This window comes from Lissotriton vulgaris, chromosome 9 (genome assembly GCF_964263255.1).
Source record: "Lissotriton vulgaris chromosome 9, aLisVul1.2, whole genome shotgun sequence".
NCBI lineage: Eukaryota > Metazoa > Chordata > Amphibia > Caudata > Salamandridae > Lissotriton > Lissotriton vulgaris.
This window is the reverse complement of record NC_141697.1, coordinates 1240413019-1240427663: the sequence shown is the minus strand read 5'-3', so window position 1 is coordinate 1240427663 and position 14645 is coordinate 1240413019. Positions and strand designations below refer to the sequence as shown.

Genomic DNA, 14645 nt, shown 5'->3' with positions numbered 1-14645 from the left:
CAGCAGAACCGCACGGCATCAGCAAGCAGACAGTATGCGAAGATGGGCTGGCACAACCAGCAGAGTGGCAATACACCAAGCAAGGAGACATGGCATGCGAGGATGAGCTGCCCCAATGAGCAGAGTGGCAATACACCAAGCAAGGAGACATGGCATGCGAGGATGAGCTGCTCCAACCAGCAGACAGTATGCGAGGATGGGCTGGCACAACCAGCAGAACCGCACGGCATCAGCAAGCAGACAGTATGCGAAGATGGGCTGGCACAACCAGCAGAGTGGCAATACACCAAGCAAGGAGACATGGCATGCGAGGATGAGCTGCCCCAATGAGCAGAGTGGCAATACACCAAGCAAGGAGACATGGCATGCGAGGATGAGCTGCTCCAACCAGCAGACAGTATGCGAGGATGGGCTGGCACAACCAGCAGAACCGCACGGCATCAGCAAGCAGACAGTATGCGAAGATGGGCTGGCACAACCAGCAGAGTGGCAATACACCAAGCAAGGAGACATGGCATGCGAGGATGAGCTGCTCCAACCAGCAGACAGTATGCGAGGATGGGCTGGCACAACCAGCAGAGTGGCAATACACCAAGCAAGGAGACATGGCATGCGAGGATGAGCTGCTCCAACCAGCAGACAGTATGCGAGGATGGGCTGGCACAACCAGCAGAACCGCACGGCATCAGCAAGCAGACAGTATGCGAAGATGGGCTGGCACAACCAGCAGAGTGGCAATACACCAAGCAAGGAGACATGGCATGCGAGGATGAGCTGCTCCAACCAGCAGACAGTATGCGAGGATGGGCTGGCACAACCAGCAGAACCGCACGGCATCAGCAAGCAGACAGTATGCGAAGATGGGCTGGCACAACCAGCAGAGTGGCAATACACCAAGCAAGGAGACATGGCATGCGAGGATGAGCTGTCCCAACCAGCAGAGCAGCACGGCACCAAGCAAGCAGCCCGTATTCGAGGATGAACTGCCACAACCAGCAGAGCCGCAATACACCAAGCAAGCAGACACAGTATGCACCAAGCAAGCAGACACAGTATGCACCAAGCAAGCAGACTCATCATGTGAGGATGAGCTGCCCCAACCAACAGATCCGCACCGCACCAAGCAAGCAGACACAGTATGTGAGGATGAGCTGCCTCAACCAGCAGATCCGCACCGCACCAAGCAAGCAGACACGGCATGCAAGGATGAGCTGCTCCAACCAGCAGAGCGGCATTGCACCAAGCAAGCAGACACAGAATGAGCGGATGGGCTGGCACATCCAGCAGAACCACACTGCACCAAGCAAGCAGACACAGTATGCGAGGATGAGCTGCCCCAACCAGTTGAGCCGCACTGCACCAAGCAAGCAGACCCAGTATGCACCAAGCAAGCAGACACCTCATGTTACGATGAGCTGCCCCAACCAGCAGAGCCGCACTGCACCAAGCAAGCAGACACAGTATGCGAGGATGGGCTGGCACAACCAGCAGTCGCACTGCACCAAGCAAGCAGACACAGTATGCACTAAGCAAGCAGATGCATCACGTGAGGATGAGCTACCCCGACTAGAGCCATTCCTCTTTCCACCTGGAAGTAAATGCCTGTTGTGCAGCAGCGGAGTTGTTTCTCAAGCCACACTCCCTGCTGCTCAGTGCACACTCCTTATACCTGGGGCACCCTGACATACATCCCTTATTTGCCTCAGAGTGCTGGGATTCCACCAGAAATCAGGCTGTTGGTGCAAGGACAATGGTGACCACTTAGGGCACAGCCCGGGAGCACAGTTACTGCCCAAGAGCAGTCATTGCCCGGGGAGCGCAGTCTATTGCCCGGGGAGCGCAGTCTATTGCCCGGGGAGCGCAGTCTATTGCCCGGGGAGCGCAGTTTATTGCCCGGGGAGCGCAGTCTCTGCCCGGGGAGCGCAGTCTCTGCCCGGGGAGCGAAGGTGAAGGCTCGCAGCACAGTTATCCTTGAGAGCAGCTCGTAGAAGGGATACCACCTGAGGTCATCCCCTCTTCGGAGTGACAAATGCAAAAACAACAAATGATGGACAGAATGCAGAACAATGTCACATGTTCACCCCAGTACAGAGATCTGGGCCTAAATTCATCATTTTTTGGCGCACATGCCATTCCAGTTTGGACCCAGCCATATGCAAATCAGTCATGATCCTGCGCCCAATGGGAACAGTCCAGCCTGAACTGCCAGACCCAGGCATCCCTGGACTGGAGACAAGTATCCTATGACCGGTTTCGGGCTTTCTGCCCGCATCAGCCAAGATAGCTTGACTCCAGTGGCATGGAGAGCACGGGACTCACGTCTGGGCATTCCCGTCCCACTTGGGGTGACAAATGCAAAAACAACAATAGCATCTGAGGTCATCCCCTCTTCCCCAAACCAAACCTCTGTATAGGATTCACCTGTTCCTTTCCTCCAGGTTTGGATTGTGGTACTTCACAGCATCCGGGGATCACTGCATCACGAGTAGGAGTCAAACTACTAGGAGAAGGTAAAGAGCTGACTAGGGCGGCTTCCGTACACACTATCACTAGAAGAAAAAGAGACCAGGTGTGAAGAGCTGAAAGAAGTAGCCGACCTCCAAACATAAGCATATAATCTTGAGTTTCAATATTAAACCAGGATTATCCACCACAGTGCAGCAGCTGTACGGTGTATGCTAATGTCTGGTCACAAAGGTTACAGCTACCTTAGATGCTCACAGCAGAGAAGCAGCCCTGAGTTATTTATATGACCCATCTCCGGGCTGCTATGGACACACTGACCCTACGCCCTCTCTAGCCTGCTCACCATTGACACAGACCCTACAGCCTCTCCAGCCTGCTAGTGACACACTGACTACACCCTATCTAGCCAGCTCACTGATTAAGGTTCTTGAGCGGACTGCCTCCTGTAGGTCGGTGAACAGCCTCAGTCTCAGCCCCTCCAGCTGGGTGAGGTTTATTAAACACCCTCCCCACCCACCTGCGACAAACTCAGGACCTGCTGACCTTCAGCAAACTTCTCAAAACCTAGCTGTTCGATCAGTAGCTGCCTTGGCCCCCCCCTTCCCCACCCCCTAGCTCCTTGAGACCGTCAAGGTGAGTAGCGCGCTTTACAAATGTTTGATTGATTGATTGACTTCCCAGCCAAGTCCCAATCTACGGTTATAGTGGCCTTATAGGGGGCTTTCCCACAGGAATATGGACATGGCCCAAGAAGAGTGGGAGTAAGAAAAAGATACTGCAAAACCCCTACTAGACTATGGGGTCGGGTTGAAAACCCAGCTTAACCAAGTACGGGATATTGTGAGAACTAATTTGGAGCAGGCCCAAACTAGTCAGAAGGGACAGTATGACGAAACCGCGGAACATTAACAGTAGAAGACCACCTCAGAATATAAACTACTAAGTCAGTGGCACGGCCCCTTTAGGATAATAGAAAAAGTGACCCCTGTCACTTATAAACTAGAGATGGACCCAACTGGAAGCCACACACAAATATACCACATCAACCTCCTTTAAAAATGGGAGGGACCACTCCCTGTTTTGGTTGGGACTATCTCTTGGTCATTAGCAAAACAGAGCATAGACAAGGAGTTCTCAGACATATTGAGGCAATATCCGAGAAAGACTACTCCCTGTCCGGGAGATGTTCTCCCTAGTGCCTAGTAAAACAACCCTCATTGAGCATGAAATACATACCCCACCTGGGAAGAAAGTCCAATGGCGGCCGTACCATATTCCAGAAGTTAGACGCAAAGCAGTTGACAACAAAGTCCATCAGATGATGGATCTCTGGGTCATAGAACTCTCCAAGAGTGAGTGGTGCTCACCCATAGTGATTGTCCCTAAAGCGGATGGGTCTTTAAGCTTCTGCATCGACTTAAGGGAGGTGAACAAGATATCACATTTCGATGCCTACCCCCTTCCTAGGGTCGATGAAATGATAGAGCGGTTGGGGAAGGCTCAATACATCAGCACATTAGATCTCAGTAAGGGATACTTGGCAGGTGCCTTTGAGAGAGCAGGACAGAGAAAAGACAGCCTTCTGTACCCCTAAGGGTCTGTTCCACTTCAAGGTGTAACCATTTGGACTACACAGGGCACCGGAAACCTTTTAGAGAATAATGAACATCATACTGTAGCCTCAAAAACATTGTGGCTGCATACATACATAGATGATATACAACACCTAACCCAAGTCATTCGAACCTTAGGTGAAAGTGGATTGAATATTAATCCGGCCAAAAGTCACCTGCCTGCAAATCTGTAAAATACCTAGGATACCTTTTGGGGGAAGGTTACATCAAACCCAAAGAGGAGAAGTGGCCGCTATTGCCCAGATACCCTTTTCCAAAACCTGAAAAGACCTCAGGGCCTTTTTAGGCTTGTTAGGGTACTAAAGGCGTTTTATCCCTCACTTTTCGCAGATCGCCTCTCCTTTAGCCCATTTGCTGAAAAAGGATGCACCCACAGAAAAACGTCTTAGTATCCCCTCCCTCACAGAGGTACAGGCTTTTCAACAGTTGAAGCTACTTGCTACCTCGAAATCTTATTTACTAAGTCCCAACTATGTGAAACCCTTTCTCCTACAAACCGATGCCTCTGACAACTGCCTTGGGGCCGTGCTATCCCAGACAGATGACACCAACCAAGAAAGGCCTATTCTCTATATCCGCCGCAAGCTGTTCCCACAAGAAACCAGACATGCAGTCAAAGAGAAAGAAGCCCTAGCTATAAAGTGGGCTATAAAGGCTTTTCAGTACTATCTGGATGGAGCAGAGTTTCTTCTGTATACGGATCATGCACCTCTTGAATGGTTGTCAAGAAATAAAGAACATAACCAGATAATCCTAAGGTGGTTCCTAACCTACAACACTTTTGTTTGACCGTCATCCATAGAAAAGGGAAAGACCTCTCTAGATATCCTGTAGGCCCTTTTCTTGCAGACAAGAAAGTTTGGGAAGGGGGATGTGAGGAAGCAACCTGAAACACCCCCAGCGATAACGATAACAACCCCATTTCCCCCCCAATGGACTCCTTATCTCCAGGGTTCAGACGAGTACAACGAATGCGGGGAGGATTCACCATAAGTGAGAACAGCCTGTCCTCTCTACGCAGCCCGGAAGTGAAATACCAACATCCCTCGATCAGTGGAGGGGCAGAGCCACTGCACAATCTGACATACCGGAAGAAACGAGAGATTGGACGATAAATCCAGAGGGAACAGCGTCCGAGGCAGAGGTGATTGGAAGAAGGACTGCAGAGAAAGCAAGAAGGTGTTCCGGTGCAGAGAAGGAAGTCATGGAGGTGAACGAAGAAGAAGACAGCACGGAAGACCAGGAAAACCCGAAGGTATGGTGTGAAGACTGATGGACCCTGGAGGACATGCAAATGCCGCTGCAACTCAGGAGAGTTGGAGCAGAAAGTGATACGTTATTTGATCAGACGGAAGGGATGTGGGGAGGGCGGGACACGTGTGGGTAAGCTCCTCAAGACCCTGAAGTGGAGACACCTTGCTTTTTCCCCCTCTTAGAATCACTCTATTTTCAGTTGGTATAAATTACTGCCCCCCCCCCGCACGAATCCATTTAGTGAATCATTCACGAGATGTGGTGGTAGCAAACGGCAACGTATTGAGCATGAAGTCTTACTGATCCTTTCTTTTCTGAGCAAAACCTCGGGGACCAGACCAGACCGAAGCTGAAGTTAAGAGAACTCCTACTCTGGTAGGCATCCTCGCGTTTCTCAAGAAATGGACCAGATGGTGTTTTGTTTATGTGACTATTTGCCTTCAAAGACCTGCCATTCGAAAACCTTGGGACTATATACTTAATACATCAATTCCATTATTACCTCCTTACGGCCTCCTTACTTGGGTTTCCACCCATCCCTCCAACATTCAGGAATGAAATCACCAAATCCATTCAACAAAGGAGAGTGGCAACTCGCCTCAAAATGCTAAAGTATAAGAAAAAAAGCATGGGTGGCATGCTCTGTTCAAGCAGCCAAACGATGGCACTCCTTAACCCCCAACCTAAGATCCACCGACAACCACCTTATCTTCAGAAAACTACTCACGAATTGGCTCTTCCCCAACATAAGCACTATACGCAAACAGAAATATACAGCAAATCCCTCTGTATATAAGAATTTATTTGGAATATAGATATGTACCTATATACGTGTACTGCTTTGTGTAAACATGTATAATAATTATGTTTTTAAAGATATAAATATTCGTGAGTTCTGCTGAACAAAATGTACATATTACTGATAGTTACATTATTCTATGTTTTTAACATGTATATAAGTCACTGTATAAATAAGTACATCTTATACCATATCTATGTATCTACAAGGAGCGCAGCGGACGAGCGCAGCGGGCGCGACGAATGCGCGCCGAAGTCGCGCATAAGTCAAGCCCGTCTGCGCCCGTCCGCGGCAGACCGGGGCCTGGGGCCATGACCCCTGGACCAATCATTAAATACTCCCCATCTACATTGTCACTTAGACCCCCAGACAGCGCTGGACTCGCCCCGCCTGTCCACACCTTAAAACGTGCTGCCACATATGGTATTCTGAAGCCCGAATACATTCTTGGCAAAACGCCTAAGCTCAAGCCCTCCTTGCCTTCCGCTACCCTTTGTAACTCAGTGACCACTCCTAAATGCTTATACTTAAATACCAGGTCCATGGTAAAACACCACCTGGATATTTTTCTCCTGCTCCAGGCTGACCAACCAGACTTTCTATTCCTTTCAGAGACCTGGCTTAATGAAGGATCCCTGCCTGACATTTTAGCCGCTGTTCCTTCGAACTATTATATTCTGCATGCCGATAGGCCTGCCGGCAAAAGAGGTGGAGGGGTCGCTGCGATCATTCGCAGCTGCCATAAAGTCTCTTCTTTACCATCTTTAGACTTAATAGGATCAGATAATCTGATTTTTAAATTGGATACTAACTTAGGATCATTACTTCTGATCCTTTTATACCGCCCCCCTCAAACTATGTCCACATTCATCACATCCTTTGCAGAACAACTTGCTTCCTTGACAATCTCCCACGATAAAATCGTACTACTGGGAGACTTCAACCTCTGGCTGGACTCTACTGAGTCTGACCCTCAGGCTGCCATTTTAAAAGAAACCCTTGTGGACATGAACCTCACTCAACATATACATCTTCCTACCCATGATAAAGGGCATAGCTTAGACCAAGTCTGGTCTCAAAACATTCTTCTTGCTATTAACTCCATCACGCCCTGCATTTGGTCGGATCATTATTTGATCAATTTCACCATTACCATTGAAAGTAGTAGAAGGTCCCTACCCCAGCCAGGAGGAAAAACTAGACTGTGGAAGAACGTTGATATCCCCACTTTCATCGGATCCTTAATTTCCTCCCCTCCCTCACTTGACCAGGGCATTGATGAGATGGAAGAAGCCTTCTCAGGTTGGCTACTTCAGGCAGCTGAAATTTATGCTCCCTGCACCTACTTTCCCCGCTCTCGCCCCAATGACGCTCATAGGTGGTTCACACCTCTTTTGAAAACCCTTAAGCTTGAAGTCCGTCAACTGGAGCGAAAATGGCGTTCAGCCTATTTAGAACTAGACAGGGATAACTATCGCAAAGCCCGCAGGGACTATCAAAAGCTGATCCTGAAACATAAAACTGAATACTTCTCTGAAAAAATAATTCTCAAAGCCCACAATAAATCCAGAGAATTGTTCAATATAGTGGAAAACCTCAGTACCAGCGACAGAACCTCCCTTCCGATAACCCCCACTCAGGAACTCTGTAATTCACTTAACTCCTTCTTCTTTGATAAAATCTGCACCATCAAACAAAGCATCCCTACTACTTAGCCTTCTCTTTTGTTTTCAGACATTTTTCATAACCCTGTCACCCTGGATTCATACCCCCTTATTGACAATGTCATCCTATCCAGACTTCTTACAAAGATAAAATCCGGCTCCCTCGATGACATCTGCCCCCCTCACATCCTGAAAGAAGTGGGCACCCACATTCCCGAGGGCTTACTTCCCTTGCTAAATGGATCACTCACACAAGGGAAAGTCCCAAGTAACTTTAAAAAAGCCCTCCTTATTCCTCTTATAAAAAAGACAGGAGCCAACCCGTTAGACCCACTTAACTACAGGCCCATTTCTTTGCTGCCATACTGTGCCAAACTTCTGGAGTCCCATGTTTGTGACAGTATTTCCACATTCCTGGAAAAATCAGAGTACCTTGCACCTAACCAGGCTGGCTTCCGCCCTTGTCATTCGACTGAAGCAGTCATTCTTTCAGTACAGAATACCTTGAGGCGGAATGCGGACGAGGGGATCCACCAGGCTCTGGTGCTGTTGGACCTCTCTGCTGCGTTCGACACGGTCGACTATACCATCTTGGTCGACCGTGTCGAGCAGGCAGGCCTCAGGGGCCCGGCACTGAGCTGGATCCGCTCATTCATCTCTGGCCGAACTCAATCGGTTAGACTGGGCACTTTCACAGCTCCTACCATATCCACTAACTGTGGAGTACCTCAAGGTTCCTCGTTATCTCCCCTGCTTTTTAATTTGTACCTGCGTCCTCTTTTGTACTCCCTCAGAAATGCAAAGGTAACCATCTTCAACTATGCAGATGATTTGCAGCTCATCTTTCCTCTTAACACCAAGGACTCTGTGGTAGATTTTCAAAACACCATGTCCCACATTCTGAGCTGGATGAGCTGCAATCATCTGAAACTTAACCCAGGCAAGACCGAACTGGTCTTGCCTGGACAGAGTATACATAGTTGGAATCCCAGCTTCTGGCCCTCCTGCATGGGTGCCCCCCCATCTAAGTCTCCTTCGGTCAAGAGCCTGGGCATCTACATCAGCGAAGACCTTTCCTTGAAAAAACAGGTGGGAGCAGTTGTATCCTCTAGTTTTTTCCAGTTGAAAAAAATCAAAAAAATCGCCTGTTTCTTTTCCTACGCCGCCCTCACTCAGATTGTTATCTCCTTGGTCCTGTCCAGATTGGACTTTTCTAACAGTCTCTATCTTGGGCTCCAAAAGGGAGAGCTTAGACGCCTCCAGTTGGTTCAGAACCAAGCAGCCAGACTTCTTCTGAACATCCCTAGAAAGCAATCAGTTAGACTTGGCCTGAAACAGTTACACTGGTTGCCGGTGGAGCAACGCGTGTCCTTCAAAGCGGGCTGCATTTTATTCAAATCCCTACATGACATTGGCCCCCAATTCATTAGAGATCTATTTCAAAGATACAGCCCTTCCCGCAACCTCCGGTCCACCCATAAATCCCTCTTGATTGTTCCTCCGTACAAGAGGAAGCGTCTCGGAGGCAGCTGCTTTGACCACCTTGCAGCTGCCTTCTGGAACTCTCTTCCCCCTCATCTAAAACTAAGTGATAATCTCCTTAGTTTCAGACATCTTCTGAAGACCTGGCTTTTTTCTCAGGCACATCACTGAGCTGCTTCCTTCTACTAATCGACTGATGTGCCCTGTTCCTTCCTACAACGCCATGAAGCCTCCGGGCGTACCAGCGCTCAATAAATGACAGTTACCATTAACATTAACAATTGCGTCACCATTGAATTACAAAACAAAATATATTTATGTATCTTTATATTTATTACTAATTCAGCATCTCCAATTCACTACCCTATATCTCATTCTATATTTCTCCCAATATATCCTCTACCTCCTCTCTCCCACTTATCCCAAATCCCTTACCACTAATATGATCCCCAAAATAACCCTTTCTAGACTCTTCCTTCCTCTACCCCCCCTTGCATCATCTCATACCACTTACTATTCAGATCTCCTAATCGGGCCTTTCTAAACCCTTTCCTCTGACCGTCTCCACTCCACCTCCCCTTCGCCCATCCCAAACCCCCTCCTACCGCTATGAACAAAAAAAAAAAAAAACACCCACTTTAAACCCGTCTTTCTATCCCTCCACTTAGTCTTTTACAATCCAACTAACAGACTAAAATCCAAACAACAGACTAATGTGTCCACTGATCAAATCAAATTAATTTCAAGGCACGCAATACAGCACCATTCACACATACTCTTGCAATAGGGACAATATATCGTTAGCGGATCCATGAACAAAATGTAGAACCGAACCCCAGTCTAGATAAAACCGTGAAAATGTAAGCCCACTCAACAATATTGAAGGCCCTTCTTGCATCTAAGGAGAGCACCGCCGCCTTCCCAGAGTCTGATCTCACAGTCATGTGCATCACTCCATACAATCGCTGTAAGTTTAGACGGGTGCCCCGTCTCGGCATTAAGACAAGCTGATCTGGGAGGATCACTAATGTAATACCTTTGTTCAGTCTGTTTGCCAAAGCTTTGGCCAGTACCTTGGGTTCCATGTTTAGTAGGGATATGGGGCGGTACGAACTACAGGCAATCAGGGTCTTGCCCTTCTTGGGGGATCACCACAATTGATGCTTTTTCTCTAGTCCGTTGGGAGGACCTCAACTTCCTTCGCAGCCAGGAACATGTTGAGGTGAGGTGCGATCTTGTGGGTTACCATTTAAACAGTACTAGGGGGAAGCCTTTAGGCCCTGCTGTCTTGTCCAACTGGGGTCCCCACAGTGTCCCTTCGATTTCTTCTACTGTCAAGTTCCGTTCTAAGGTCTCCTGTTTCTCCTCTTAGAGGATTCATAGTGTCAGGGTTGCCAGGAGTTCCGCGCAGTCTCCCTCGACCTATGGGACGCAGATATGTACATGTTCTCGTAGTATGCTGCAAAGGTCTTAGCTATGTCCTCACTAACCGTATGTACCCCACCCTCGTGATCGTGTAGTTCGGTGAACCAATTTCTGCTTCTGCCTCGTTTATCCAACCATGCAATAAGCTTGGTAGCATGGTCACCCTCATCATATAGCCTCCTCTATACCACTGGAGCACGGGCCCTCGGAGCATTCCCTGCAATGTCCTTCATTTCTTGCTGACGAGGAAGTAAGCGATGGACGAGATCTGTCCCTGGGTCCTCCCCCTTCAGAATTTCATCCTCTAAGGATTTGATCTCCCTTTCCAGGTGCCAATCCTTCCATTTTTCTTGACCTAAATAAGAGCCTGGGCGTGCCCACGTGCCATTGCCTTGTAGGCTTCCCAAAGGGTACAGGGCGAAGCCACTGACCGTTCATTGATTTGGAAACAATGTACAGTGCCTTCCTCGATCTAGTCTCGCATTGTCCTGTCTTTCAGGTGCCATGTTGCTATTCAGGTGGCAGATCTGACTCCCTGGTTGGTCCTATAGGAGATCATCCTTGGGAGTGGTCCGATTTGCCACACACTTAGTGTTGAGTGCCCCGAAAGTGGCCCGCACCACCACAGTGAGCGAGTATGAATTCCAATTGGGAGAGACCACCATGTCTAGCTGAGAGATTGCTGTAATGTCACTTCGTTTTATGTTGTGATCTCCAGAATTCAACCTAAACCCATAGAATCTGAGAAGGATTCGAGGGAGGTTCCGCCCGAGTCTCCTCCCTTCCTGGCCTTCTATCGTGTTTCATGAACATCAGGTCATTCATGTCCCCTCCCAGGATCAGGAAGCCCACCGGCATATCCAAGAGCGAGGCACAAAGTGTCGTGAGCATGTCTCCCTGCTTCCCATGGGAAGGGGTGGCCTATACAGAACCCAGATTGAGAGTGTCCCCCCTCCCTCAGGCCGGTTTGGAGTACATATCTACCCAGGGGATCACGCCAGGTTTGGCCAGGATTATACGATGCTGCGGACCTAAGCAAGTTACCCATTCCCCGTGACCCTGAGGTGTAGCCCACATGTGCGATCAGGTTGTAACCCCATCTTTCCAGAGCCCTACAGTGTTGACCCTTTAGGTGAGTTTTCTGTAAGAAAAACAGGTCAGGCGTCAGTTTAATATATTGCACGACCAGGGTACGCTTTACTATGGAACCCATCCCGTTGACGTTCCAAGACATGATTTTTAATCCTGATTGAATATGTACTTCCATTGTGTGGTGGTCTGATCGGTGCGACGGGTGCCTACCATTTCACCTCTACCCGATGTATGTCCACCACCCCTGGGGCTGCTCACCCTCACTCCACTGAGCTCATCGCAGTTGCTACTGAAACAATTCTAAACTTAACTATTCCCTGAACTCCCCCCACCGCTACCCCGCACTGTAGGTTTAGAACTACCAACCTCTCCAATTTGCAGAGTGCCCGTTGCCCTCTAGTGTAACTGAAACATGTTAGAGGGTTGCCCGCTCCACCCACATAATCCCGCAAGCACAGAGCACCCGCGGCCCCTCAGTTTTCGAAGAAAAACCCACAACCATCAGTGAGTGCCCCAAGGGGTAGTAACATCCCACATGTCTCAATGGGGGGGGGAGCAGCACAGGTACCCTGTATGACCTCAACTGAAAAGAATTTGGAGAAGTGCTTGGGACGAAGATGGGTAGTTATGGGGTCTTCCACAAAGAGGTCCACACTGCGCCTCTGCACTCTCTGGCACCCCCACTATGCACACATTATTCAGCCTGGCTCTTGACTCTCGCCGAAAGCAACTTCTGCAGCTTCGTCAGTGTACAAATTTGTTCCTCCAGGGACTTGGTGGAGGCCTGGAGATCATAGATGTGGGACTCCACTATCCGCACGTCGTCTGACATCTTTTGAAAGTCTGTGAGCAGGAGTCCCAGGTCGATCGTAACCGCATCAATTTTCCGCTCAAGGGAGGCCTTAAGATCCTGGAAGGCTGCCACAATCACCTCATGGGAGGGCTGTAGGTGCCCAACTGGTTCTCCATGTGGTCCAGCTCCCTCCACGTGCTTGGAAACTGCATATTTATCCATCTTATTAGTTTGCAGCTGTGCCTGCCCCTTGGGATTCACCATATCTCTAGGATCTCAGGTGTATCCTTCAAACAAGTTCCACCACTCTCCCCCGCTTCTGCAGAGGCCGGCGTTTCAATAATGTCCCAGAGTCTGTTCCGGGCCTGCGCCCTCCTATGACTGAGAATTCCAAATACTGCTTTTCTTCCGAGATCCAAGGCCAACCCCCCATGCCCTCTCCTCTGCCAATCACAAGGACACCAGAGAGTCTATCTCTGGTGGAGCGCCATGGGGCCCCACCAAGATCACTCACCAGGTGGTGTCAGCGCTGGGCGAACGGGAACTCTAAATGTGTGAGCGGGGTGTCAACACTGCGACTCTGGCTCCATCAACCAATAGTCACCAGGACACCCTTGGCAATCAGTGTGCAAGCCCAGTTGGTACAGCGTCACTATTCAGCCGCATTCTCCACCATCCCAGAGGAAGGGAGGAGGTAGAAAAGGGGAAACAGAGTTGCCAGCCCATGTGGCTAGAATAGATTTGATGCATGTATTAAGCTCCCAATGGTCACCGCTCCTCCAGCAGCTATCAGCCCCACACAGGCAGGGCCTTCTGCCCCACAGGTAGCACTGGTCGCGTGCCCTCCTGCGACTGGGGAAGCCAGATGTGTCTGGACCTCTCTCCCAGGGAGACCTGCCCCTCCTGCGACAGGGGAGGCTGGTTGTGTCCAGTCTTCACTGTACCCTTCAACGACCACTGCTCCACAAGGACCTCCGGCCGGACCGGGACCGCTCTCGACGCGGGGCTGACACCCGGAGCTCGAGCAGCTTGCGGGACCGCTCCCGTCTAGCCTTACTCGTCAAGGCCCGGCAATCGACGCAGGCGTCCACGTCGTGGTCGGGGCCCAGGCACCGGAGGCAGAGTCGGTGATGGTCCGTGACCGACATCGTGCGGTCACAACCGTCACAATTCTTGAAACCGGGCATCCTACCAGCACCAAAAAGTATATAGAAGTGTACAAAACTTGGTCAAAAGACCGGAGTACTGCTCTTCGGATCTGCGCTTACTGGCGCGGAAAAAAGAAGAACTGACGTCAGCGCGCGGAGGCGGCGTCTATATACTCCAGCGACGTCATCACGGCGCACGACGCCGACGACGGACGCGGAGCCGCAGGGGACGCCTGCAGACAACGCCTACCGACGCGCAGGGGTACTGCTACACAAAAGTTTCCGGATCCAGACTGACGCCTGGGGATATTCTAAGGTAAGGAATCTAATACTAACGTGTTTCTTTCAGATAGATTACTTTCGTAATCCCAGGACTGGATCCTGGGTTCAGTCTTGGGGTCTAAGCTGGAAACAGTTTAGTAAAAACGTTTTAGTTATTGTAGTGATTTTTAAGGAATAAAAAGCTATTTCAAAAGTTCACACTTGGAAACTTTTCAAGGATAAATCTGACAATGTTATCCAAGGGGAGAAGATTCAGGTTACAGGTAAAGTATGATCTTGTTACTTTTGTAATCCAGCACTGGTCTCCTTGCGCCAGCACTGGGGTCTCAACTTAAAACAGATAGGTAATTACATTTCAGTATTTCATATGATTTTAAAGAAAATATCAAGTTTTCAAAAGTAGACATTTCATATTTTCAAATTTCATATAAAAGCAGACAATGGGTTCCTATGGAGAAAATACAGGTGATTAGTAACTCGGTTAGGATTACCTTTGCGGTTCAGTACTGGGCTACAAGGTACAGTATTAGCTCTCTCCTGATCACAGGTGAGTACTTCGGAATTCGGTTGATTTTATATGAATATTTTAAGTTTTCAAAACTTCAC

At 49.2% G+C, this 14645-nt stretch overlaps 1 protein-coding gene across 1 annotated transcript in view; it reads right to left on the bottom strand.

The window, feature by feature from the left end:
- NISCH (nischarin) overlaps positions 1-14645 on the bottom strand; it is a 173523-nt gene that overhangs the window by 25531 nt on the left and 133347 nt on the right. Inside the window, exon 14 of the mRNA XM_086939404.1 lies at positions 2422-2549. Coding sequence (XP_086795530.1) covers positions 2422-2549 — 128 coding nt within the window. The remainder of the gene's footprint in view (positions 1-2421; positions 2550-14645) is intronic.